Source organism: Bos javanicus, chromosome 8, assembly GCF_032452875.1.
Source record: "Bos javanicus breed banteng chromosome 8, ARS-OSU_banteng_1.0, whole genome shotgun sequence".
Classification (NCBI taxonomy): Eukaryota; Metazoa; Chordata; class Mammalia; order Artiodactyla; family Bovidae; genus Bos; species Bos javanicus.
In genome coordinates, this window is record NC_083875.1 from 89,673,166 (window position 1) to 89,699,267 (window position 26,102).

Here is a 26,102-nt window from a genome sequence, read left to right on the forward strand (position 1 = left end):
TTACACAGATAGAATCCACCTATTGTAAGTGTACAGTTTGAGGAGTGATGGCAGTTGTATACAGTCATTTAATTGCAGAAGATTTTTGTCCCCTCTTCCAAATTCCCTATGCTTTTTGTAGTTGATAGCCATCCCCAAGTCTGCCCCACGCAACTATAGTACTTTCTGGTCCTTTAATGTTGCCTTTTCTAGAATTTCACGTGAACGAAATCATGCCGAATGAGGTTTTCTGTGTCTGCCTTCCTCCATTCCCCACAATGCTTTGAGGGCCCCAGCAACGTGATTGTGTCATTGCTGTTAAGGATGCAAAATGGCACAACACGTTGGAAAGTAGCTGAACAGTTTTTTTTCTAAAAAGTTATTTAAATGTATTTATTTTATTTATTTGGCTGTACCAGGTCTTAGTTGCAGCACTCAAGATCTGTAGTTGCAGCATGTGGGATCTAATTTCCTGACCAGGGATCAAACCTGACCAGAGGCCCCCTGCATTGGGAGTGTGAAATCCTGGCCATGAACTACTAAGGAAGTTCTTGGACAGTTTTTTAAATGAAATTGATATAAACTTACCAGATAAGCCAGCAAAACATATATGCACAGCAGGTGGATGTTCACAGGATTATAATTCATAATAGACCCAAGCTAGAAACAGCCCAACCCCATTGATCAGCCAGTAAATAAATAAACAAATTCTGGTATGTACCTGCTATAAATACCATTTAGCAATAAAAAAGAGGAGTTACTGATATATGTGACCACATAGACTGATTTCTTATTCTATTAAACATGTTTTTCTTTAAAAATTTCATTAATACAGTAGGTGCTTATTATAATGAGTTAAAAAGGATAGAAGTACAGAAAGAAAAGGTAAAGTTTCTCTGCTCCAGTCATAGCTACTTGAGGTGAGGTAACAGGTAATCACATTTTCTTTTTTGCACTCACACACTGCACATACATGCACGCACCACACATCACACACCACATATATATAGCACACACACACACACATGCATGCACCACACATCACACACCACATATATATAGCACACATACACACACGCATGCACCACACATCACATACCACATATATATAGCACACATACACACACACACACACACGCATGCACCACACATCACACACCACATATATATAGCACACATACACACACGCATGCACCACACATCACATACCACATATATATAGCACACATACACACACACACACACACGCATGCACCACACATCACACACCACATATATATAGCACACACACACACACACACATGCACCACACTTCACACACCACATATATATAGCACACATACACACACGCATAGTAACTCCCCACTCTTTTTGTTAAAAATAAATTGATACTACACTGATTTCCACAATTTGCCTTCTTCATGAACAAATCAGTAGATTTGGGTCTGACTCCTTCATTTTTTAATGGCTGCAAGTCATTATGGCTATGGGCCAATTTAGTCAGCTCCTCCCGTATCTGTTGTTTTCTGGACAAAGCCACCCTGTAAGGTCACAGGGAACTCTGTCCTTGGTGCTGAAGCTCAGGTTTTCATAGGATTCCTTGACATGGGGCTGCTGCAGGGTCGCTTCTCAAGTTCACACCATTTTGAGCAATTTATAAATACAGCCCCCACTCATTTTTTTTTAATACATTTGAGCACTGAGTCTTAATGTTAATTTTACCAGTTTTATGGTCAAAACAATGTTGCTTTTGTTTTCCTTTAAGGTTTTTGTGCACCAGAAAGGTGGCACCTTCTCACACATATTTGCCAGCTGGTTTCCTTTCCTTTTTAATGAATCACTTTTACATCACCTGCCTATTTTTCTGTTGGGTTCTTTTTCATTTTCTTGTCAATTTGGGGGAGCTTTTTGCACACACAATTGTAGTTTGCAACACAATGTTTCCCTCACTGTAAGATCACACTAATGATTATTAATATTTTACTTTATTTTTTGCATCTGGATTTTTTAGTTCACCTCTCATAAGGTACAAGTGCCCAAAGGGCATCTCAAGCTGAGTTGAATTCCACCTTGTGTGTGTGTGCTTAGTCGCTTAGTTGTGTCCAACTCTTTTGAACTGTGGTGTTGGAGAAGACTCTTGAGAGTCCCTTGGACTGCAAGGAAATCCAACCAGTCCATCCTAAAGGAGATCAGTCCTGAGTGTTCATTGGAAGGACTGATGTTGAAGCTGAAACTCCAATACTTTGATACCTGATACCAATACTTTGATCCAATACCTGATGCGAAGGGCTGACTCATTTGAAAAGACCCTGATGCTGGGAAAGATTGAGGGTGGGAAGAGAAGGGGATGACAGATGATGAGATGGTTGGATGGCATCACCGACTTGATGAGATGAGTTTGAGTAAACTCTGGGAGCTGGTGATGCACAGGGAGGCCTGGCATGCTGTGGTCCATGGGGTCGTGAAGAGTCGGACATGACTGATGAACTGAATTGAACTGAACTGTGTCCAACTCTTTGGGACACCATGGACAGTAGCCCGCCAAGTTCCTCTGTCCATGGGATTCTCCAGGCAAAATTACTGGAGTGGGTTGCCATTCCCTTCTTCAGGGGATCTTCCTGACCCAGGGATTAAACCCACATCTCCTGCACTGGCAGGCGGATTCTTTACCACCTGAAAGCCTTGAGCCACCAGGAAAGCCCAAATTCCACTTTTTCATCTACTAAATTCCCTATACCCTTGGCTCTGTTTCTGTGTCCTATATTAGTCTACTTACAGATTTGTCTTCTGTGTACCAATAACCTACAGTTCTTGATCTTGGTGGTGGTATAGCCATGTTCCTGATCTTGTAGGAGGCATTGCTCCTCATTAGTCTTTCTTGTTGTTTAAAGCCTTTTCTTCTCAAGTTTTGAACTTTCTTGTGCATTCTAACATCATACTGTTGAGTACAAAAAGATCTCATTAGGATTACAATTATAATCAAATTAATTTATTGTATTGGGGAGAAGTTGCATGTCTATGATGTCTTTGTATCTGGGGACATTCATTCAGACCTCGTTATGTCCTGTGATGACATTTTATGTTTGTCTTCATACGGGTGCTGCCCCACGTGTTACACTCCACCCTGTGTCTTGTCATCCATATGTGTAGGGCTCCCCACCCTTCACCCCACCATTCCCCTTTCTATATGCTCACTGCTATCAGAACAAAGAGTCTTTCTTGTTTGTCTCTACGTTACCAGACTTCCATCTTTCTTCCCAGTAATTTTTCCTTTACATCTCTTCAACAACATAATTTCTCCCATGATGTTCACAACACCACCCTTGTGGGTAACTTGCCTGTTTCTTTGTTTCCTGTCCAAGGTCCCACTCCAGACCAGCCCTCTGGGCTCTGTAGCTGCCTTCCAGGCTCCTCCTGGTCCACTAGGGCCCACCCTACCTTCTCTCTATTTCTACATCTTTGCTTGTCCTCCCCTTTCCTGCATGGCATTTGGCACCCTTCTCAACAGAGAGCCCACCAAAACCCCTAGAGGGTCAGCCTGTGCCCAGTAGCAAAGGACTTCCCTGCTCTGACCCTGCACTTGAAGGCCCATGGTCTTTCCTTTCTCTGAGGCCTTTGTCATGTCACACAGTGTGAGGTTGGATGTGGCCCTTCCTCCTCCACACTCCACGCGTTTGGTCTCACTTCTTGTATCAGCTCTGAATAGATCCCACGCAGGTGGCTCTTCTTTGTTTCTGTCCCCACTGCCCACTGGGTCTGGCTACTCTGCACACGCTCGACCCTCAAGTGGGAAGGGCTGGTCCAGGCCTACCCCAGTGCCAGTGCTGGCCTTGTGGTCTCACATGATCTGCTTGGTCTCCCCACACCCCAAGAGGAGAGTGAAATGAACAGGAGTTCGAATGTCTGCCCCCCTGCCTCTTGTGATCTAAGTGAGATGCTGGGTCTAAAGGTTCTCTTCTGACCTGACCTGGCTCATCAATGCTGAGTGCCCACCCATTGTGTGGGTTCCTGGGATTGTGTGTGGACCCAGTGGTGTGCTTGAGTAGCTTTTGAAGTGCAGAGCTCAACTCTGGAATGCTGAGCATCCTTGCAAGAGATGAAAGCTTGGAACTCTGGGGCTGTGCTCAGCCTCACCTAGCAGTGCTACATACCCAGTGGTGTTGCCTCTGGTCATTGTGGGCTGTGGCGACGGGGCAGGATCTCACACCTGAGCCGGGGGTCCCGTCTTCCTGTGTGACCATGGAGGTGCCTGTTTCCTTGCTCACAGTGGCTGATGGCAGGCAGTCCCTGGGTCACTGAGTGCATCAGGTGAGTTAAGGTGGCCAGGGCTTCCCCACCATCACCTCTAAGGAGGCTCAGGGCTGTGGAGCCCCAAGGATCTAATTCAGATTTTGACTCTTCTAGTATAATGTGATTCTGGGAAGAATTAAGTACCTTCTCTGAACTGAATTCATTTTGAAAGTGAAAATGAAAGTCATTCAGTCATGTCTGACTCTTTGAGACCCCATGGACTGTGGCCTGCCAGGCTCCTCTGTCCATGGAATTCTCTAGCCAGGAATACTGGAGTGGGTAGCTATTCCCTTCTCCAGGGGATCTTCCCAACCTCGGGATCGAACCCAGGTCTCCCAAATAGCATTCAGATTCTTTACCATCTGAGCCACAGGGAAGCCCAAGAAAACTGGAGTGGGTAGCCTATCCCTTCCCCAGTGGGTCTTCCAGACCCAGGAATTGAACTGGGGTCTCCTGCTTTGCAGGTGGATTCTTTACCAGCTGAGCTCCCAGGGAATTCATTTTATCTTAGTTCATTTTTCCCAAAGGGGAAAGATGCTGGATACATCTCAGGGGTGGTAACTCAGGGAGATGAGGGGTGTGAAGGCACACAGCAGAGGCCAATTTCCTTACTCTTGGGGTGCTGGCTCCCATGGAATGAGCATATATGTGTATGTGTGTGTGTGTGTTCGTGTGAGGCCCCCTCCTACAGCTTAGAGTCCTTGTTTGCAGGGAGCCTGAAGATCTACCCTCTGGGTCCCAGGCCCCCAGTCCGCTCTCGCTCTGCCCCTTAAATTGAGAATTACCTCCACACACAGGCAGCTGCTCAAGCATATTTTTTTGAAAGTTTATTTATTGTTTTCTAATGTTTCCCTCAAGCCCCATCTCCTTCCCTCTTCCTTTCTTTTCTGCAAAATCAATCAGAGGGACTTGTTTTCACACTACATAGAAACAGCCAAATACAGACAGAAAGTCAGACAAGAGGGCTAAGAAGGGAACTCTCTCCAAATGGAACAGCCTGTGATGCACAGAGTTTGTTGAATGATCAGAGAAGGGAAATGTCGCTTGTTTAAATAAACACCCACATGATGGGTACCTCCCATAGGAAGGGGTGAGATTAACACCATTTGTACATGAGGAAGAATCAAACCAGATTTTCTCTCTTGCTTTCCAGATGTACTGTCTGTCTGAAAGGCACTTTCTGAGGACTTGCGGAGGGGGACCTTCACACCCTTGGAGCGCCCTGGCCACCTTGGGTCTAGCCAGGTGCTGTATCCTGAGCCCTGAATTCTCTGTTCTCCACAGTGAGGCTCCTGCCCTGCCCACTCCCCTAATCCTGCACTTCCCCACCTCTCTGGGGTCTCCGCCTCCTTACCCACAGGGCGCTGTAATCACCCTTTTGATTGACCGCCTTGTAGTTCTTGCCTGATATTAAACATCTTTTTGAGAAAAACAACCCATTGTGTCTATGTGGTCTTTATTTCTAGGAATTTGTACTTTGGCTTCCTATATTCCATGCTGCTCATCTTCTTGAGTTTGTTTATATAAGAATCTGTTGCTGTTCTATTATTAATAAAATGGTGACAGAAAGGATGTTTGGGGACCAATGAAGTAGGTCCTCGAAAGAGACGGGAGTGTGGGGAGTTGCCTGCCTCTCCCTCCCCTCCCCTTCTCTGACCCCTGGGCTCCCCAGGTCTCCTCCTCACTCCTCCTTAGACCTCCAGTGGCTGCTCTGAAAGGGGGAGCTCACTGTGGTGGCCCCCACAAGAGAAGAGAAGAGGAGGTGTTCAGACTGAGACAGCGCCTGAGTTTCTGTGAGGCTGGCATGAGCTCCCCCCGCCCTGATGTCAGGAGGCACAGGAGGGAGCAGGAGGCAGAGGCCAGGAGGGAAGAGGTTTAGGCCAGAGTATCTGCTGGGGTTTCCATGGGAAAGGCAAGACAGGGCAGTGTGTGCAGTCCAGCCTAGCTAGCTTGAATAACTCCTGTGGGTTCTGAGCTATAGCAGTCGCCTGGCACCCAGTCCGGTGATGAGAGAGGCAGAGGAATGCTGCCTCTGGGGTGCAGGGGCCTGAGAGAGGAGGCCTGGCTCTGAATTTGTTCATTGGCATGTCACTGGTGCTCCACTGGGCCCTTTTCTGTCTCTAAAGAATCAGCTAATCCCAGAGGAGTGGTCTGTCCCCAGCTAGAAAGTTTCTTTAAGATGTCAAAATGTCATGATATACAGAAAATAATGACAGAGGACATGTCTGTGCGAGGCTCAGGACTGTTAAATAGGGCTGCATTGGAGATCCTCCTGTTGGCTAAACCTATTTTTAGCTGCTGCCTCTGAGACCTGCATCCATCCACCCACAGGATCCTAAAGGGGAAGATCTCATTGGGCAATGGCTTCTGGGTCTGCAGTGCAGTACAGAGCACAGCACAGGAGCCAGCCCAGCCTAGTGTCTGAGCTGTCTGGCCAAAGGGACACCCACAATGCTGTAGCTGCCATTTTACAAAGGAAAGTGAACGCAGAGGATGGAGTGAAGGAAGAGCAGGTGTCTGTTCCAGATTTAGGCAGTGCAGCCAAGACTGGAGCCACAGAGAGGCTTGATGATGGAAACCTGTCCTGACTTGACCAGACGTGGTTGGGAATCTTGGACTCAGGCTTCTCCCAGGGAGTATGGGAACAGGCTCGTTCCTCCTGTGGTCTCCCAGTCACACACAGAGCACCATCACATATAGATTGGTGTGCATTTCCTGGAATTTTTATATATGTGGAATCAGGTAGCACTTACTCTCTTTTGTCTGACCTCCCTCATGCATATAACTTTGTTCACACTCATTCATGTTCTGTGTGGATCTGTAGTCTGCTCTTTTTCACTTCCAGCACAATTTTACTCAAATATGGTTTATTTATCCATTCCATAGGTTTTGGATATTATGGCACCTGTTTTTTTTACTCACAGCCCTCATCTTTCCCACCACTCAAGGTCCCCAGTGGGTTACAAATGGTGTTGAGGACTTCCAAGGCCTTATGTAGTTCTGAGGTGGTGAGGATGCTAAGATTCTGAGTCAGTTGCTGGTGACCTTGCTGAGGAACATGTGGGTGGGCTCTCCTGAGGGCCAGAGAGAGACAGATTCAAAATATGCACCATCTCTGTGGATGTGATCTGGTCTTGGAGCTGAGGGTTCAGTCCCAGGACTCCAAGCAGGCTCAAAAGCTTGCTGGCTGTGTGATCTCAGACACTTTGCTGAACTACTCTGTGTCTTCATCTCCTCAACTATAAAACCAGAATCAGTGGTCCTATCTGCCAAGGATGTGTGAGGATTAAATGATGCCATACCTTGAAAGAGACGCGGATTCGGTCCTTGGGTCAGGAAGATCCCCTGGAGAAGGAAATGGCATCCCACTCCAGTATTCTTGCCTGGAGAATCCCGATGGACAGAGGAGCCTGGCAGGCTATGGTCCATAGGGTTGCAAAGAGTCAGACATGACTGAAGTGACTGAGCACGCACACATACCTTGAAAGCATGTAGAACAGAGCCTGGAAAATGTCAGGTCCCCTTTTGCTTTAGGTGGCTGTTCAGTTGCTCAGTCGTGTCTGATTCTTTGTGACCCTGTGGATTGCAGCACACCAGGCCTCCTTGTCCTTCACTCTCTCCCCGAGTTTGCCCAAGTTCATGTCCACTGAATCAGTGATGCCTTCCAACCATCTCATCCTCTGTCACCCTCTTCTCCTTTTGCCTTTAATCTTTCCCAGCATCAGGGTGTTCTCTGATGAGTTAGCTGTTCATGTCAGGTGGCCAAAGTACTAGAGTTTCAACTTTGGCAATAGTACTTCCAATTGAATATGCAGGGTTGATTTCCTTTAGAATTGACTGGTTTGCTTTTGGTATGTGTATCCAAAGGGTCAGAGATTTTGAGGTCAGGTTTGCTTGCTTCTTCTATATTTCTGCTGTGCTATAAGGAAGCAGGTTTCAGTGGCACTGGGTTCTTTAGAGCCTGTGGTATTTGATCTCAGAAGATGAATCTCTCTTAAAAGCTGGCATTAAAGATAGATATAGGCAGGGTTTCCAAGGTCTGTGGATTCCACGCTTCTTTGGGCAGCCCCATTTAATCTCTTGGTGGCTGGCATTCAGAGGGAAGTGGGACTGCCTTGCCTGTCGCACAGTGTGGGTCGTGGACTCATCCTGATTACCTGAGAATTTGGCTTTTTATAAACTTGTGCCTGTCCAAAAAGAGCAATTATGAGGTATACCTTTCTCTTTGATTGGCTTATCAGCATCTTGAAACAGTTGAACTGGGAGCACTTTTTCTAACCCACCAATGAGAATGTTAAAGGGGAAAAGAAAATGCAGTGGAAGTACTCATAAGAATAAATAAGGCAAGTGTTTGAACTCTCAGCCAGAGATGTCTGTGACCACCACAGACCACCACACATCTTGAGCAGACATTAGTTATTTAAACCATTAGGAATATTAGGTTTAATATTGTCTCAGGGAGCTTTCTCTTTGGTTCAGACATTTTTAGCAATCTCAAGGGTTTATGTTTCATTTTGGAGATATCAAGGTGCTTAAGGAATGTCTTTTCTACTTTTCTGTTGGGCTTTTATTTTAAATGAGAAATTATAGGATACTAGTTTTTGTATCTGTTTAGTAATCAGCAACCAGTATTTATTGACACCTACTGTGTATGTGTGTCTGGGGCAAATCACAAACATTGGGAATGTTGGGATAACAATGGCAGAGTTGACAGTAAAATTGTGACAGTTGGGAACTTGCTTTGGTATCTTACTGATTCTTCAAGTGGTACAGAGATTTCAAAATCCATGGCTCTGTTTCTGCTTGCAACATACCTATTGTTGGAAAACTTAAGTGGTTTTGACTTGTTATGGTGAAATTCCTTTTGACAAATTAAATTTGAGGTATTTTTGATGCCTAAAATTGTATTTAATCCTGTATGATGCTTTAGATTGTAGGTGTTGGGAAATTTCCATCCATCTACATGGATGAAGCTGGGAAGAAGCCATCTGCTCTAAGTCCTCCTCCTGGCATGTTGAGCATCCATGTCCCCTCTGACCCTGACTGGCAGCCTCCTGGCCCCATCCTTGCTGGGTGTTGGCTCTCATGCCTTGCCTGCCTGTCTCATGGCTTCACGATGGAGATAATGGGCCACTTTCGAGCGTCTTTGGGGGAAGATAGAGGCCATCCTAATAGTGAGAGTGAGCTGTCTATGGCCCCACTCTTAGCTCTACTCACCACTATCAGGCAGGCCTGTTGAGTTTTCTTCTCCAAATGCGCCTCTTTTTCTTGTCATTTTCACCACAGAAGTCTGGGCTGGTCTCCCTGCCTGCTGTTTCTCAGTCCTCTCTGTCTGGCATACTGCTGCTAGGTAATGTCCATTCAATTTTATTTCTATCATATCAACCCTATTTCTTTAATGTTGAGTTAGTTTCTATTGTACAGGAAAATGAATCTGCTGCTGCTGCTGCTAAGTCGCTTCAGTCGTGTCCGACTCTGTGTGACCCCATAGACAGCAGCCCACTAGGCTCTGGGATTCTCCAGGCAAGAACACTGGAGTGGGGTGCCATTGCCTTCGCCACGAATCAGCTCTACATATACATATATCCCCTCTTTTTGGATTTTCTTCCCATTTAGGTCACCACAGAGCATTGAGTAGAGTTACCTAAGCTGTACAATAGGTTCTCATTAGTTATCTATTTTATGCTATGCTATGCTAAGTCAGTTCAGTCGTGTCCGACTCTGTGCGACCCCATAGATGGCAGCCCACCAGGCTTCCCCATCCCTGGGATTCTCCAGGCAAGAACACTGGAGTGGGTTGCCATTTCCTTCTCCAATGCTTGAAAGTGAAAAGTGAAAGTGAAGTCGCTCAGTCGTGTACGACCCTCAGCGACCCCATGGACTGCAGCCTTCCAGGCTCCTCCATCCATGGGATTTTCCAGGCAAGAGTACTGGAGTGGGGTGCCATTGCCTTCTCCTATCTATTTTATACATAGTATCAATAGTATATGTATTGCAAGTTCCAATCTCCCAATTTATCCCACCCTTTCCTTCCTGCTTTAGTGTCCATATGTTTGTTCTTTACGTCTGTGTCTTTATTTCTGTTTTTCAAATAAGATCATCATGCCATTTTTCTAGATTCCACATATACTTGTTAATACACAATATTTGTTTTTCTCTTTCTGGCTTATCCCACTCTGTACAACAGTCTCAAGGTCCATCCATGTTTCTACAAATGACCCAATTTCATTCCTATTTTAGGTGGAGTAACACTCCATTGTATATGTACTACATTTTCTTATTCCATTTCTCTGCTGATGGACTCTTAGGTTGCTCCCATGTACCTGCTATTGTAAATAGTGCTGCAATGAACATTGGGGTGCATGTATCTTTCTAAATTATGGTTTCTCTGGTTATATGCCCCGTAGTGGGATTTCTGGGTCATATGGTAGCTCTCCATACTGTTCTCCATAGTGGCTGTATCAATTTACATTCCCACCAAAAGTGCAAGAGGGTTCCCATTTCTCCACACCCTCTCCAGCATTTATTGTTTGTACGTTTTTTGATAATGGCCAATATCAGCCCTATTTAAAAGGCCTCTGTTTGTCACTCCTCAGAGCACCTCTGAATACTTCTTGGATCTGGGTCTGAATTTTAAACCCATCTGTTTCTTTCTCCCAGCCCTCTGCAAATCTGACCCAGTCTGCTGTTTCCCAGACCATCCATTGCTCCCTGAGGCTGCTCCTTATACTTCCATCATGTCATGCTTCTCTGATCCCATTTCCAGTCTGTATTTTCTCCTGAGATCTTCTACCACCCCTGGCCTCCAGCTCCTTTAGCACGGAGGCCTCTCTGTGGACAAAATGTACCTGCCTTTTTGCTTCTCTCAAAGACAGAATTGCCTTCTGGTAGTTGACAGTGCACGCGCTCTGGCTACTGCTTTCTCTAGAGTATTCCGTGAGTCACTGGTCTCCTCCTCTGCTCTGTAGGTTTCTTGAGAGCGTAGACTGTCTTGCTTCTCCACGGTGGTCAGAGCTCTGATGGATTTGGTGTGGGAGTGGCATGGGAGGGTCAAGGACAGCTCCTGGGTGTGGGGTGGGGGTAGCTCTCTGGACCATGGTCCTGTTTTCTACCATGGGAAGACCAGGGAAGGAATGCTTTTGGTAGGGACAATCAAGGCTTTGTTTGAAAACAAGTCTGAGAAAACTTTAGACAATGAGCTGGAGATAGCAACTGGATGTGGTAATTGTCTATAAAATCCTGGTACCAACATCCTGGGAAAGACTGAAGCTGGGGATGAAGACAAATGAGGCATTTGGAGCTAGAGATAATAAGACACCTTAGGACAGAAATAGGCAGAGGTAACCACAGAGTAAAATTGGACTCTGCCTTTGTTTAGCAGAGGTGCAGGCAGGGCATGGCTCCAGCACTCCTGGAGGGCTAAGGTGTGGGATCACCACAGATGGGTGTGGAACCTACTTTGCTGTTGTTTTCCCAATACTCACCCGGAAGGCATAATGAATGATGTTGGGAATTATGGAGACGATTTCTCTGGCTAGAGTCTTGTGTTTTGTGGTCTCTACCCTGCTAATGTGGGAGGGGCCAGATGGTTTCCTCTTGCTTCAGACACAGTGATGGGCTTTGAGAAAATGACACAGACTTTGGCATGTGTCACCGGGAGCTGGGGCAGCCTAGTGGATCAACAGAATTGCAACATTGAGACCTTAAGCAGGAGGAAATGTGTTTGGAGAGAAACTATCTGTAGCTGATAGAAGGTGCTGTGCACAGGAGGCACCCTAATGGGTCATGAGCCCACTGAATCCATGCTAGAAAGCATTTAGCTCAAGAATGAGGTTGTGTCAGCAGCAACAGGCTAGAGCTACTCCATGGGTGTGATGCTAGGAGGGGCAGGTGTGTGGGTAGATGAAGGATGGACGTTATCTATTTCATAGCACAGGCACCCAACTATTCTTGGGAGAGGGGGAAGGAGCTGTCAAAGAAGCAAGTTCAGACCCTCAGTCATGTCCAACTCTTTGTGACCCCATGGACTGCAGCATGTCAGGCCTCCCTGTCCATCACCTTCTCTGAGTTTACTCAAACTCATGTCCATTGAGTCGGTGATGCCATCCAACCATCTCATCCTCTGCCATCCCCTTCTCCTCCCTCCTTCAATCTTTCCCAGCATCAGGGTCTTTTCCAATGAGTCAGTTCTTCGCATCAGGTGACCAAAGTATTGGAGTTTTAGCTTCACCATCAGTCCTTCCAATGAATATTCAGGACTGATTTCCTTTAGGATGGACTGGTTGGATCTCCTTGCAGTCCAAGGGACTCTCAAGAGTCTTCTCCAACACCACAGTTCAAAAGCACTAATTCTTTGGTGCTCAGCCTGCTTTATGGTTCAACTTTCACATCCATACATGACTACTGGCAAAACCATAGCTTTGACTAGACGGACCTTTGTTGGCAAGGTAATGTCTCTGCTTTTTAATATGCTGTCTAAGTTGGTCATAGCTTTTTTTCCAAGGGGAAAGTGTCTTTTAATTTCATGGCTGCAGTCACCATCTGCAGTGATTTTGGAGCCCCCAAAAATAAAGTCTGTCACTGTTTCCACTGTTTCCTCTTCTATTTACCATGAAGTGATGGACCAGATGCCATGATCTTAGTTTTCTGAATGTTGAGTTTTAAGCCAACTTTTTCACTCTCCCCTTTCACTTTCATCAAGAGGCTCTTTAGTTCTTCTTCACTTTCTGCCATAGGGGTGGTGTCATCTGCATATCTGAAATTATTGATATTTCTCCTGGCAATCTTGATCCCAGCTTGTGCTTCATCCAGTCCAGCATTTCTCGTAATTTTTTCTGCATAAGAAGCAATGAGAGTGCCTATTAGAGGAGTCTGCTGCAAACCTCAGTCCTGGCCTGAGGGCCCAGACCCAGGGCTGGCAGTGTCCCTCAGTGCTCCCTGACTTCTTTGTATGCATCCCCAGACCTCTATCCCAGCTGTGTCCAGAGGATGGAAGACACCTCCTTCCTTGGCCACCAGGAGGTTTTGGGCTCCAGACACTGCTAACAGAGGAGAAGAGCTCTAACTTTAAATGATGTTCCAGGCTTTCACTATTACACTGGTACTAAACATTTTAAATCACTGAAAATAGGAAAATGGAGTCATTTGTAAGTGACTGAGGACATTTTCTTGTCCAGAAGTGAGTTGACCAGATGTAGGGTGTGCCCAAGGGCTTCATCCAGAGCCAGGGAGGAGCTGGCTCCCTGAGTGGATTTAGACAGAAGATGTTTGGGCAGTAAATTTGTTCTCAGATTGCACCATCTACTTGTCCAGGTTATACAGAGGACAGAGAGGAGTTGGGCTGAATAGATCCCTGGGGCTCTCTACAATTTAGAGATAGAGTCATGGAGAAGGTGAGAAATTGACCAGAAACACTCAGGAGGGTGGAGCTTGTCAGAAGAGTGTGGAAGCAAGAAGTCAAGAAAAGTAAGTATGTCAAGGAAGTGAGGACAGGAGATCATGGGTCAATTTGGTGCCAGGGAGGGTGTTGGCGACTTTGCAGGAACAGTTAGTGTGAACAAGAGTGACTTGGAGAAAGCTGAGGAGGAAAAGGGAGGTGAGAGTGGAGAGGGTACCATCAACAATGCTATTGATAGTTCATTTAATGGAGGTACCATAAGTTGTTGAACTGGTCCCATGATAGACATTGTTTCCCATCTGCATGTTAAAGACTTTGCTGCAATCAGTGGTGCTGTATGTAAGTCTTTTATCTTGTTTCTGAGTGTATTTAGAGGATGCATTTCTGAAGGTAGAACTGCTGGATGAAAGGGTCTATGCGTCTTTCATTCTGTCAGGGATATGACCAGTCTGCTCCCATAGAAGCTATACTAACTTACACATTCTCACTGATGTAGGTACTTTACCTACAAAGTCTTATCAAGCTTAAATCTTTGGCTGTGAAAGTTGATTTTTAGTATAAGCTTTAATTTGTATTCTTACTATGGTAAAGCTGAGAATCTTGTCATATTTTCAAGAGCCATTTATTTCCTGTGTGAACTCTTTGTTCATATCTTTTACCCATTTTCCATTGGGTTTTTGATGTTTTCTTTATTGACTTATATTAGGACAGTTATCTCTTTGATTGTGAAATGTTGCCATTTTTTCTTGTGCATGAAGTTTTATGATATTGTGTCAATATTTTCTTTTCTGGCTTCTGTATCATTTTAAGAGATTTTTTAAAAGTCTTCCAAGTTTTCTTTTAGTACTCTTATGGTTTCATCACAAACAAATTAAATTTGTGATCCATCTAGGATCTATTTGCATACTTGTATAAATATAAGATAGGAACTCAACTTACTTTTTCCTAGATGGTTACCCAGGCACTTAAATGACCTCACTGGGTAACTTTTCCCCTCAACTGATATACATTACGACATTTATTCTGTAGGGGAGGAAAAAACTTTTGTGCCCTACCCTCCTATGTTCTTTGCCTGGGACCCTAAAATAAAGATTAACAGAAGACAGAGTAATGAGAGAAAGATGAACTGTTGATTAAAGCATGCAGTGCATATACACACAGTGAAACTCAGCAATGAGTAACACAAAGAAGTGGTTAGAACTTGGGCTTATATCTTAATTGAAGGATACATCTGTACAGAATTGACAAGGCACAAGGGAAAAGACTGAGTTTCTAGGGGTGACAAATTGTGGGAAGATAAAATGCATGAGGAAGCTAATGGAAGATAATAGTTAGGAACAAGGTTTGCTATGCAGATTCCGCTGGTGCATTTCTTAGTTGATCAAGGTCTAGCATTGTCTCCGGCTTCCCTGGTGGCTCAGAGGGTGTAGAATCTGCCTGCAATGCAGGAGACCCAGGTTCGATCCCTGAGTCAGGAAGATCCCAGGAAGAGGAAATCGCAACCCACTCCAATATTCTTGCCTGGAGAATTCCATGGTCAGGCCATCAGCTACAGTCCATTGGGTCACAAAGAGTAAGACATGACTGAGCAACTAACACACACACACAGCATTGTCTCCAGTTGTCCTTCCAGGTACAGAGGAGAAAGAAATGCCTTTGAAAATTCATGTCCTAATTTTAGGCAAATAGGGGAAGTGCAGGGTGCTTTTCTTATATCTGCTTCTTCTCAATTGCCTTCAGCTCAAAATGATCCTTAGACCAGAGAGGCATATTTGAGGGTGGCAAGTTCTACTTATCTACACATTCTACATACCTCTACTTTTTGTTTCTTCATGAAGTTGATTGCAGTTTGTGATTATATGTGTGTGTTTGTTGCACACCCAACCCACTAGAATATGAGTGATAAGTGTAGAAATAACCCAGATGTCCTGTTTTTCTTCTTTTTATTGTTTTAGTCTATAAAATTTGTGTGTGTGTGTGTGTGTGTGTTTGGGGAGATAAGGTAGGCAGCAATGAGATTGTGAGTAGGGAATAAGGTGATGCTGCATGATTTCAAAGGATCTAGTACTGTATTCCAATGAAAAAGCTATTAAATCTCAAGGGTACTGGCTCTAACGATAAGAATTTTAGACTGAAAAAGGGACGATGGTGAAATCATGAGAAAGTAAAGATTAGCATATAGGGCTGGCTATTGAAGCCAGTAATTGTACTCTCAGATGACTCTGGAGGTGCCAAACATTCCATTTTCATATTAACTGAACTCCAAGGTCATGGTTGACTTACCAAAATGGGATCTCACTGGACAGAATGGTAGGATGCAATTTCCATGATTAAAAACAGGGCAAAAGCACAACTGGAGGCTCGAACTAGGATTCAATGGACTTATACAAAGGCTAAATAATGATTGCTAAATGAACCAGTTGAAATAATACTCATCACCAAGAGGCACTCTGCTAGGGAGTAAGGAGGGACAATAAAAATTGTTACAGTTAAATTAGACTTTGAAGTTCAAGCTAATTTCAGTCATCTAACTATTGTGCTTATTAATAGTTATGTCACATTTCTATTTCAAACAGAAATGAATACCATCAACCTGACTGAAATGAGAATTCACACTCATGAGGAATACGGTCATTAGAAACAAGTTTCTGCCAATGATGAAAGGAGAGCATTTTTTCTGAAAAGTAGCTTGGTTTGCAAACCTCCTTGGGGATTCTAAAGACTGGCTCACAAGGGGGATCCCTAGGACTTCCCTGAGTCCCTGAGCTCTGAGACATTTCTAGAAGGTCTTACATTTGCAAAGTTTAAGGCCAAAAGATTGAGTCTCTGAACATGCCCTGAGATGGCTGCTTATCTGTCAATGGGAGGGATAGAGATAATGGGATTTGTTTGATAGACCATGTTTATTATTTGCAACATTTTCACCGCAATCCCATTCTTAATGCTCACTGGTCTTTCCCAACTCCCTAAGTGGTGCATAGGTAGCCAGGCCTGTTGCCCAAGCTTCGTGGCTTGACTCCGTGGGACATTTGATGATGTGTAAAAGCTACATACTAAAGTAGACATTTGACATTTCTTTCTTGAAGCCTGTCATCCAAGACCAGTTTTTTTCCTCTTGCATATTGGTGGAAGGGAAAAGAAATCTGATGCTTACTAGGGGTATTTAAAAAATGACTAACTGGAAATTTTTCACCAAATAATGTCTTTCTAGCCTGCTGGGACTATCAGAGACTGAACTGCTTTGCTCAGCTAAATATATCATTTAATATAACACACACAGTGCAGACAGGCATCAAACTTTTAAAAAATTAAACAGATACAATATAGTAACTTTTTAAAAAATGCATGCTTCTCTAGAGAAATGACTCGACTCTATTCAATAAGGCGTTTACCTTTAGAAAATACTTTGGATGATCATTTTGAGAGAACCACTTTTAGAATAATAGTATTTTAAAATAAATGACTAAGGATAAACATAAAAAAATTTGTTTCTTTCAAATAAACTTTTTCTGTGTCATGATGATTCATTGTCTACAGTTTTTATGGCATCTGAACTTTTAGAATAGTATTTCTTTCTCTTTTCTCTACAATGAGTTGAATGGCAAATGTAAAGCTTATCTTAATAGTCTCTTGCTTAATTTGACAAGGTCATATTTCTCTTAAAAGCATTCTATTGTGACAGTAATAATGTTTAGATGATAGAAATAATTGCAAGAAGTATTCAGCTGAAAAAGTTTTGAAATGTTACCGAGGACCCATTATCTTCTTTATTATTCAATGTGTCTCCAATTCCTATTTATTATTTTTTTTAATGTTCTTTTACTATTTTGTCCTTTTCCATGTGGGAGTTAGAAGTTAACCCAGCTCTTTTCGGGGCTCCTGACTTTGAGGCCTCACTTGGCATATCACTTATCATGTCTCACTGAGGCTGAGTCACAAAACTGTGCTACACATGCATTCAAGCACCCACCAGAGCCACGTTCTGCCCAGCTTCCAGCATCTGGACTATAGCAGCCTCCACCTGGTCTTACTTTTGTACCCACCCACTGCTCCTGTGGGTGCCCGGGGCGGCTCAGTGGTAAAGAATCTGTCTGCAATACAGGAGACGCATGTTCGATCCCCGGGTCAGGAAGATCCCCTGGAGGAGGGCATGGCAATCCACTCTAGTATTCCTGCCTGGAAAATCCTATGGACAGAGGAATGTGGCAGGCTACAGTCCATAGGGATGCAAAGAATTGGACATGACTGAACATGCATGCACTGCTTCATGCCTCCTGCCCCGGACAGGCCTGTGGGTCAGACGCTCTGCAGCTGGTCCTCCTGTCAGTCCCCCTTGGTACCTACATTCCTTGTCTCCTTCCTCAAGACTGTGCCCAGCACATTGTAGCTACTCTAGAAATGCCTGCACAGAGCCTCATTTCTGGCTCATTTGTATACCCCCGGAGTTCCTCTCCTCTTTCAAAACTCTCTTGATTTTATGATATTTAGTAACTGCAGAAGCTGGGAATAACACTCAGAGGACTGAATTTCTTTTAATTACATTCTGACTCACTTCAGAAGGATCTTGATCAATAGCAGTGCTTGATTAGAATTGGGCCTTGTGCCATGACCACAGCAATGGAGAGAACATCCAGAAAAGTACACTTCAGCGCTTCATGGCACTGATTTTCTAAAATGGAATCTTAACCAAATGTTGAAAAAGAAAAAAGCAAGTGTGGCATTGATACATCTTACAGCCTTAGGAAATGGTCATTGCAACAGATAGAACTATGATACTGGCAGTCAGACGTTCTAAGATACACTGCTTGTAGATTTTTTATTTTGTTTTTTGTACATGTAGACAATCTGGGTTATGTAATCCTGATGGATGTGATAAAATGGATCTCTCTTCCTGTCCTCTTAGGGAAGCCATCAGCCGGGTTTGTGAAGCTGTCCCTGGATCCAAGGGAGCCTTCAGGAAGAGAAAGGTACCGTCCTCCCAGCTCTATGTCTGCCTGTGTCTCCTTCGCTTTTCCCCACTTCTGTCACCACACAGCATCTTTAATCACATGCCTTGTTCAGTTTCTCTTTCCCATGGCTTGGCTGTTGTCACTTTTTTTTTTGGCTGAGCAGTGGGGAACCAAGAGTCATCTATTGGTTTAAAGAGGGTAACTTACAGTGACAATGACTTTTGTCACTTTTAAAAACAAAAAGAACTTAGTTTCCCTCTTTGCCATATGGTCGATGAGGACAGTTAGCTCTCAAGGCTAACTGATAGGGTTGCCAAAGTCAACACCCAAGGTCTACACTTAAAGCCCTGTAAACCAGGGCCAGATGCTCTTCTCAGCTTTTCTGTACATTAATTAATTTCATTAGAGCAACTCTTTGTGGTTGATGCCCTCAGGGATGTACTGGTAAAAGTTGAGCAACAGGCTCTTGAGGCTGGAGACGGAGACTGAGAAGCACTAAATTGGTCTTGTTTGCCAGTTTCCATGGTGTAAATGCTCCACTATGGCCAATTTCAAGCTCTAACCTGATATCCCTAAAGGGGAGTTGGGAAGAAGTATGTTTTAGGTCACTGTTACACAACATCCCTGCCACATGTCATGGACATAAGTAACCTGAAGAGCACGGGCATGCATACTCAAGTCTCTTGGTCACGTCCGACTCTTTGTGACCCCATGCCCTGTAGCCTGCCAGGCTCCTCTGTCCGTGGAATTTTCCAGGCAAGGATACTGCAGTGGGGTGCCATTTCCTTCTCTAGGGGATCTTTCTGACTCAGGGATCGAACCCGAGTCTTCTGCATCTCCTGTACTGGTAGGTGGATGCTTTACCACTGAGTCACCAACCTGAACAGCATAGCTAATACATAATGTAGCAACAATTAGGAAGTGATGAGTTTTGAGTATTTATTGCTTGTTTTACAAATGTAATCGATTTAATTGTAAGTCTACATAAATTAATTTTAGGTAGCAGCTCCTTTTAATGACCAGCTCATGTTGTTGTTCAGTCACTCAGTCATGTCCAACTCTTTGTCACCAGCTCATAAAACTCCTAAAAAATTAATAATTGGCTTTCTTTAGCTAGAACAAATCAGCTCTAGAATACCACTGGCTATCCCCATTTTACAGATGATAGAAACTGAGGTACAGGGGTGGGAACTTACAGTGTGAGAAGGTGGTGGAGCTTCTCAAGCTCAGGCCGCCTGGCTTCAGGGGTTGCACTTTTAATTCCTTGACCTTTTCATCCTGAAGGTGGTTGGACCAGAAAGGAAAAAAAAAAAAAAAAAAAACAAACTTGATTAAGAGAAACCATAGAAAAACTCCTTCCTTAAGTGTCTAGTATATATGTAATTAAATACCCACCATCTGGACTTTTCTAAGCCTGGACTGAATGGTGGGGAGTTCGTGCATCCCTGTCTTCGAGTCTGTCCCAAGGCTGAGGTTCTGGGGCAGGTTGTGTCATTGCCTCCGCTGCTTCCAAGGCTGTGGGTCAGCTCTGTTTTCATAGCTTGCAGACATTTGTGAACCCACAGAGTAACTGGATTTCAGGCAGATAATTTTGGATGAAGGCTCAACTTGATGCGCTAGCCTGTGTTTCAATCAGCCCAGGGCAGACATAGAGGACCAGGCAGGCTCCAAAATTTTGCAAACAGGAATGCTTTTATAGTCACATGGTACTTGACCAGCAGTTCTCAGGGTTCCCTCACGATCCTCTTGACAAAAGTGGGGGAAGCAATTTCTATTTTGAGGCTCCACTCTGGTATACTTAATCAGAATCTCCTGGGTGGGCCTCAGGCATCTCTGTTTTTAAATAGCTCTGGCAGGGGATTCAAAAATAGTGCCTGCCTGGTTAAGAACTAGTATGCATTGGCATCTTAGAAGAGGGCATGTTCTAATCTGAAAAGGAAGGATGGAGGGGCAGTTGGTCCCTGTGCCAAGGACAATTCTGGAGGACTGTTTAATGCACCAGTTGGAGCAGAACTGGGTCTGTCCGTCCTTGTGCTGGCCCCAGACCCAACAGTTTTAACTGGACCATTTGATTGTTCATCAGCCCCATGAGCTGGCCCATTTAGTCTAGTCCTGAGTAGTTTCCTGGTGGGATGAAACCAGTTTCTGAGGCTGCAAAACTTGTGGCCTGTGATGCTTTTCTGAGGCTTATGAGTGACCCCCATGAGACTGCATCCAGATGAGCTGCCTGGTGTACTGACACCTCTGACCTTCCTGCAGGGTCCTCATCTCAGTGTGTGCATGTTAGGTGTTTTAGTTTGCATACTGCATACTCTAGAATTGATGTGTTAGGGTCAGATCTCACCCTCCCAGCTCATTTCTGTGACATTGCCTTCATGGGCCTGATGAGAGGGGATGGTGGAGGTTGGAGGTGTGGCGGATAGAACAGCGTGGGGGCCCTGACAGTGTGGCCTCCCTAGAATGGAAAGCTAAAATAATGCTTCTTCATTTCACAGCCTCCGAGCAAAATGTTGTCTAGCATCTTAGGCAAGAGCAACCTCCAGTTTGCAGGCATGAGCATTTCCCTGACCATTTCCACCGCCAGCCTGAACCTGCGGACGCCGGACTCCAAACAGGTCTGTAGGTGCCCAGGCCCTGCCGTGCCCAGAACCCCCAAACCATGGCTGCTTGAAAGGGCTTCCCATTTCCAGCTTTATCGGGTCCCTGTGAAACATATTTGTATAAACTTTCACCAGTCTACAAACTCTGGCCACTTTTAAAGTTCATCAAGTGAGTGATAGCTGGAATTGGGTCTTTTGAATTCTGATATAAACCTTTTTTTGTTGGGGGAGGGAAGGAAAATGCATGAAATCAGTGATATACTTAGAGTTAAAAAGAGGTGTATTTGTATATGCAGAAGTTTCCTATCAATGTCCCTTTGCCCCATTTTGTTTTCTCTTATGCTGTATTTTGTTGGTTCTACAGCCCACATTTAATTTTCACATTTATCGTCTTTGAAATGGTCACATGCTGTGGTTTAATTGATAGCATTTTTAATTTCTTAGTGGGTCATTATTTTGGAGGCTCTCGCGGTTGAGACTGTCATGGAGTTGACGTGACATGGTGCATCTGTGGCATGCCCAGTGTGGAGGGGTCCTGGCTGACTGAGGTGGGGGTGATGAAGCTTACTGAGGCAAACTCTGTTAAGATAGTTGGGTTTTTCCACATTGTCTGTCATTTAAGTTTCTTTGACTGTTAGTTCCTTCAGCTGGGAAAATGGGTGTATGAGTAGCTATCCTGGAACCAAGAGAACTTTGGTTCTGAAGGCCAAAGGAAGTAAAGGAGGTGAACACGCTCAGCTCAGTCTGGGGTTCTGTTGGCAGCAGTGTAAGCTGGGATTCAGGTGTGTCTCCATGGAGGAGGCTGGGCAATCCACAGACCTCTGAGTGACATACTTCCCCACTCTGCAGTGTGTTACCAGGGATGCCCAGGGTTACCTTCATCTTGCTAAACATAGTCATATTTATTGATTTCCACACCCTCAAGTAAGCAAGCAGCATGCCCAGCTTCATTTAGGATGAATAGGACACCACCTCCAACCCCAGATGCTGAAGTAAATTCTAGATCTGGCATAGAAACGAGAGGCAATGCCTAGGCTGTGCTTTGGAATACTGGATGCCACTTCTCCCTCCATTCCTTTGTTCTCACTCAACTGATGGATAATTCCTTCTCACCGGCCCTTCTGAGGGATGGGTAACCAGTCCTCTGGTGGTAGATTAGAAACATGCAATGGGCTCAGCCTTTCTCTGGAGCTGCCTCTAGCTGAGCACTGTGGTGACTTGGGGTGTAGCACACTTGAGCATGAAAACTAATGAGATAGGTTTCCTCAGGGTTTCCCTCACATGCCCACTTTCATTCTTTTTTTTCAAATTGAAGTATAGTTGATTTACAATGTTTTATAAATTTCTATTGTACAGCAAAGTGATTCAGTTATATATGTATTTATATATGTATATTCTTTAAAAAATTCTTTTCCATTGTGATTTATCACATGATATTGAATATATTTCCCTGTGCCATAGTGTAGGACCTTGTTGTTTATTCATTCTCTATATAATGGTTTACATTTGCTAATCCCCGACTCTCAATGTTTCCCTCCTGCCCTCTCTCCCCTTGGCAACTGCAATCTGTTCTCTTCCATTTTTATTGCATGTGACTGTTGCATCTTTTGTTTCTAGGAATCCTCAGGCCATGGTCCTCAATTCTGTGAGATCATTGTAATTCCACATTATACTTCGTGTCCCACCTCAAAAAATAAAAAGAGAGAGAGAGGCAGACTCTCAGAGCAGAAAGGATGAGGTCACAGTGGGTGGCCTTCCCCATCCTGGGGTAGGGGGCTGGTTGGGTATGTCCTGGTCTCATCGTCCTGCCCTTGGGAGGGTGTGCTAGGCTCAAGAGTCCTGGGAGATGCCAGTACAGATAACATGAGCACAGTCTGAGGGAGATTTGGCAGGAGCCAGAGCCCACATTCCTCAGCCTTTTCCGAGTTTAGGCCTGGCTGTAGCAAACTGAGAAGGAGCTTGAGTGGGCCTGCCCTTCCCAATCCAGAGAGACAACAGAAGTGCAGTGCTAGCTCTCCTCTGCAGAGCTTGCAAGGAGGAGAAACCAGATGAAACACCCTCAGAGCAAAGCACATCCTTTAGTTAATTAGCTCTCATTTTCTTACTCTCCTTTTCAATTTCTACTCTACCCAAAGGGACAACATAAAATCACACAGTAATGGTCATGTTGACCAAATGTGATGTCCATTTTATTCTGACATCTTTGATTTCCAAATCTCAGCTTTAGGGCTGCTTTGGAATAAAAAATTAAAACACTTAACAAGCAGAAATGAACAACTATAGAAGTCACCGTTTGTCATCATTGGGGGACTGCTACGTCCTCATCGCTCTCCTGGGAGCCCCCTACCCCTAGACTAGAGGCAGGAAATAGCTGCAAAAGGCAACCATTAGTTTGATCCAGCTGGGTTTGAGTACAGGCTACAGAGCTGGACTCACTGTTTTTATTCATGTATATGCTCAGGATTTTTCTAGATTATGAGTAGTTTTGTGAGTGCCAACAACTGAAGTAGGCATTTAAAAATATCTCATTTTATCTTGTAATTCAGTTATAGCTTTGCTTTGAGTTTTACTGGCGCACGATCAGAAAAATCCCTTGGATGGTAGGATTACGGCTCTGTGAATTCTGCCTGCCTGCCTGCTGGCGAGCGCCCGAGGGGGCTGTGCAGAAACAAACTTGGTTATGCTGGGCTGGAGGCAAGAGTACTGTTCCCACCCCCGAAAATTTACCTCAGTGTCACTGCATTGTCTTTGGAAAGATAAAAATAGCAGGGAAGACTTATGTAGCTTTTTAAATTTAGGGCAGCTTCTAATTTGCTCAGTGTCTACTGGATTCCTCTGTATGCTGCAGTTGATAATGCTAATGGAAATTTCCCATTTTAAAATTAACTTGGAACATTCTTGCTGGTTTTTAAATTGATCAATGACAAGAGTGCTGGAGAGGGCATGGATTGTGATCTTGGATGTAAGCTAATTCGTGTGCTCATGATACAAACCAGATGAAGCTGGGGAAACCACATTTCCCTCCCCTCCAGCTATGGGGTCTTTAGACCCATTGTCTTTGGAAACAAACTGCACAGTTTTGGTGTGTAGGTGAGACGTTTTCCTTCTCAAAGAGGCATGGTTATTAAGACCCTCTGTGTTCAGGTCTCAGCTCTGCCTTTTATTAGCTATAGAGCTTTGAGCCAACTGCTTGCTTAGCCCCTGGGGGCCTCAGGCTCTTCATCTGCAAAATGGGATTGCAATAGTTACATACCTCCCAGGGCTGCTGTGAGACATAAATTAGATAATTCTGGCAAAGTAGTTAAATGAACAGCTGATATGCTGTGAAAGTTCACTCGAGGGTATCTATTATTATTACTTTTATAATTGTTCTTTTCATTGGGTACCAATTTTACCAGTTTCCAGGACACCTTATTGATTTGTATCGTCTGTCAACAGTTTGTTCTCCAAGACGTGGGAAGGGTAATAACGGTGCATCTTGGTTTCTTGTTTTCGGCCTGGCAGATTATAGCGAATCATCATATGCAGTCCATCTCCTTCGCCTCCGGGGGAGACCCGGTAAGTACCCCTCGTGTTGTTTTTGCTTGTTTTCGTCAGAGTTGCTGAGAAGGGACCCTGCTTCAAAAGCATGCCTCTTCGAGCCCTGTAAGGAAATTAAACTGTGATACCAGCTATTTCTGCTCCCATTCCATAAGCTCTTCCTATAGTTTTTTTTAGGGGTGACCCATGGCAGCGACCTACTATTAGATTTCATTTCATTAGTCAAAAGCTGTCAGAAGTCTCTGAAGCAGCGGCTTTCTTAAGGGACAGTGACATAGCTCCCTAGTTTTCAAAGTGGCCGCTGTGTGCCTGACTCTGCCGGTCCTGCTTCATGTACGTTTTTCTCTTGGCTCTCCCCCGGAGTTCTCCATTTGGGGATTTTAAGTTTATTCAAAGGCTGTGAATTTACTTACTCTGACTTATTCATGAATATTTGAAACTGGTATTTTTCTCTCCAAATTTAACACTGTCGTCTTTTAATGATTTGTTTTGCCAACAGGGAAGGAGTTGTGGAGAGAGAGGATAGAGAATAGGAGAATGTTCCAGTTTTTGTTGCTTCTTTTATTAAGAAGGTGGCATGACCAGGGAATTTGCTCTCCACATATGGTCAGGAAATCTACAATACAAGGCTAGCATTCAGTTTCAGGGTCAGGAAAACCATTCCTTCCTCAGGCAGGACAGTATTTTTGTTATCCTTATTGTTGTTTGTATTATTTTATCAAATTGTTGGTAGCCAGTGTTCAGATTTTATGTAAGGCTTACTGGTCCAAGATAGCCTGAATAATCAATGCATTATATTAATTACTTCTTATCCCAAGGCCAGGGACCTTGTCTATTTCTAGCTGGGAAAGGGGATTTTTCCCAGACTCCATGTTTAACTCATATACCTTTCTTCCACACTCCTAGCTGGGTAGCCTGATTGTAAAACTGCTGTTGGCACATTGAAAGCTAAATCAAGGGAGTGATTTCTTCTGCTGGTTCCAGTCTCACATTTCCAAAGGACAGTGTAATCATGACATTGAATATATTCGCTTTAGGAAAGCCTGTGCTTGCTGTTCTCTCGCCCACCTGCTGCAGCCTCCATGGAGGTATCACTCCCATCTCCCCAGCATCACTCAGATGCTCCTGCTGGGGAGATACAGGCTGTGTCTCAAGGGTCTGAGACAGAGAGATGCCTGAACCAAGGCCACTGGCAGGAGAGGGACTTGGCCACCCTGCAGATGGCTCTTTGCCCTTAAACCTCTGCTAAAGTGTCACCCTTATGGCAGATAGTGAAGAAGAACTAAAGAGCCTCTTGATGGAAATGAAAGAGGAGAATGAAAAAGTTGGCTTAAAACTCAACATTCA

The 26,102-nt window shown here is 44.3% G+C and overlaps 1 protein-coding gene across 5 annotated transcripts in view; it reads left to right on the forward strand.

Annotated features, from left to right (window-relative positions):
* SHC3 (SHC adaptor protein 3) overlaps positions 1-26,102 on the forward strand; it is a 191,996-nt gene that overhangs the window by 89,138 nt on the left and 76,756 nt on the right. For all 5 annotated transcript variants that reach the window (XM_061426317.1, XM_061426316.1, XM_061426320.1 and 2 more), the window contains 3 exons: positions 18,570-18,633; positions 21,111-21,230; positions 24,720-24,773. In XM_061426317.1, the coding sequence (XP_061282301.1) occupies positions 18,570-18,633; positions 21,111-21,230; positions 24,720-24,773 (238 nt within the window). The remainder of the gene's footprint in view (positions 1-18,569; positions 18,634-21,110; positions 21,231-24,719; positions 24,774-26,102) is intronic.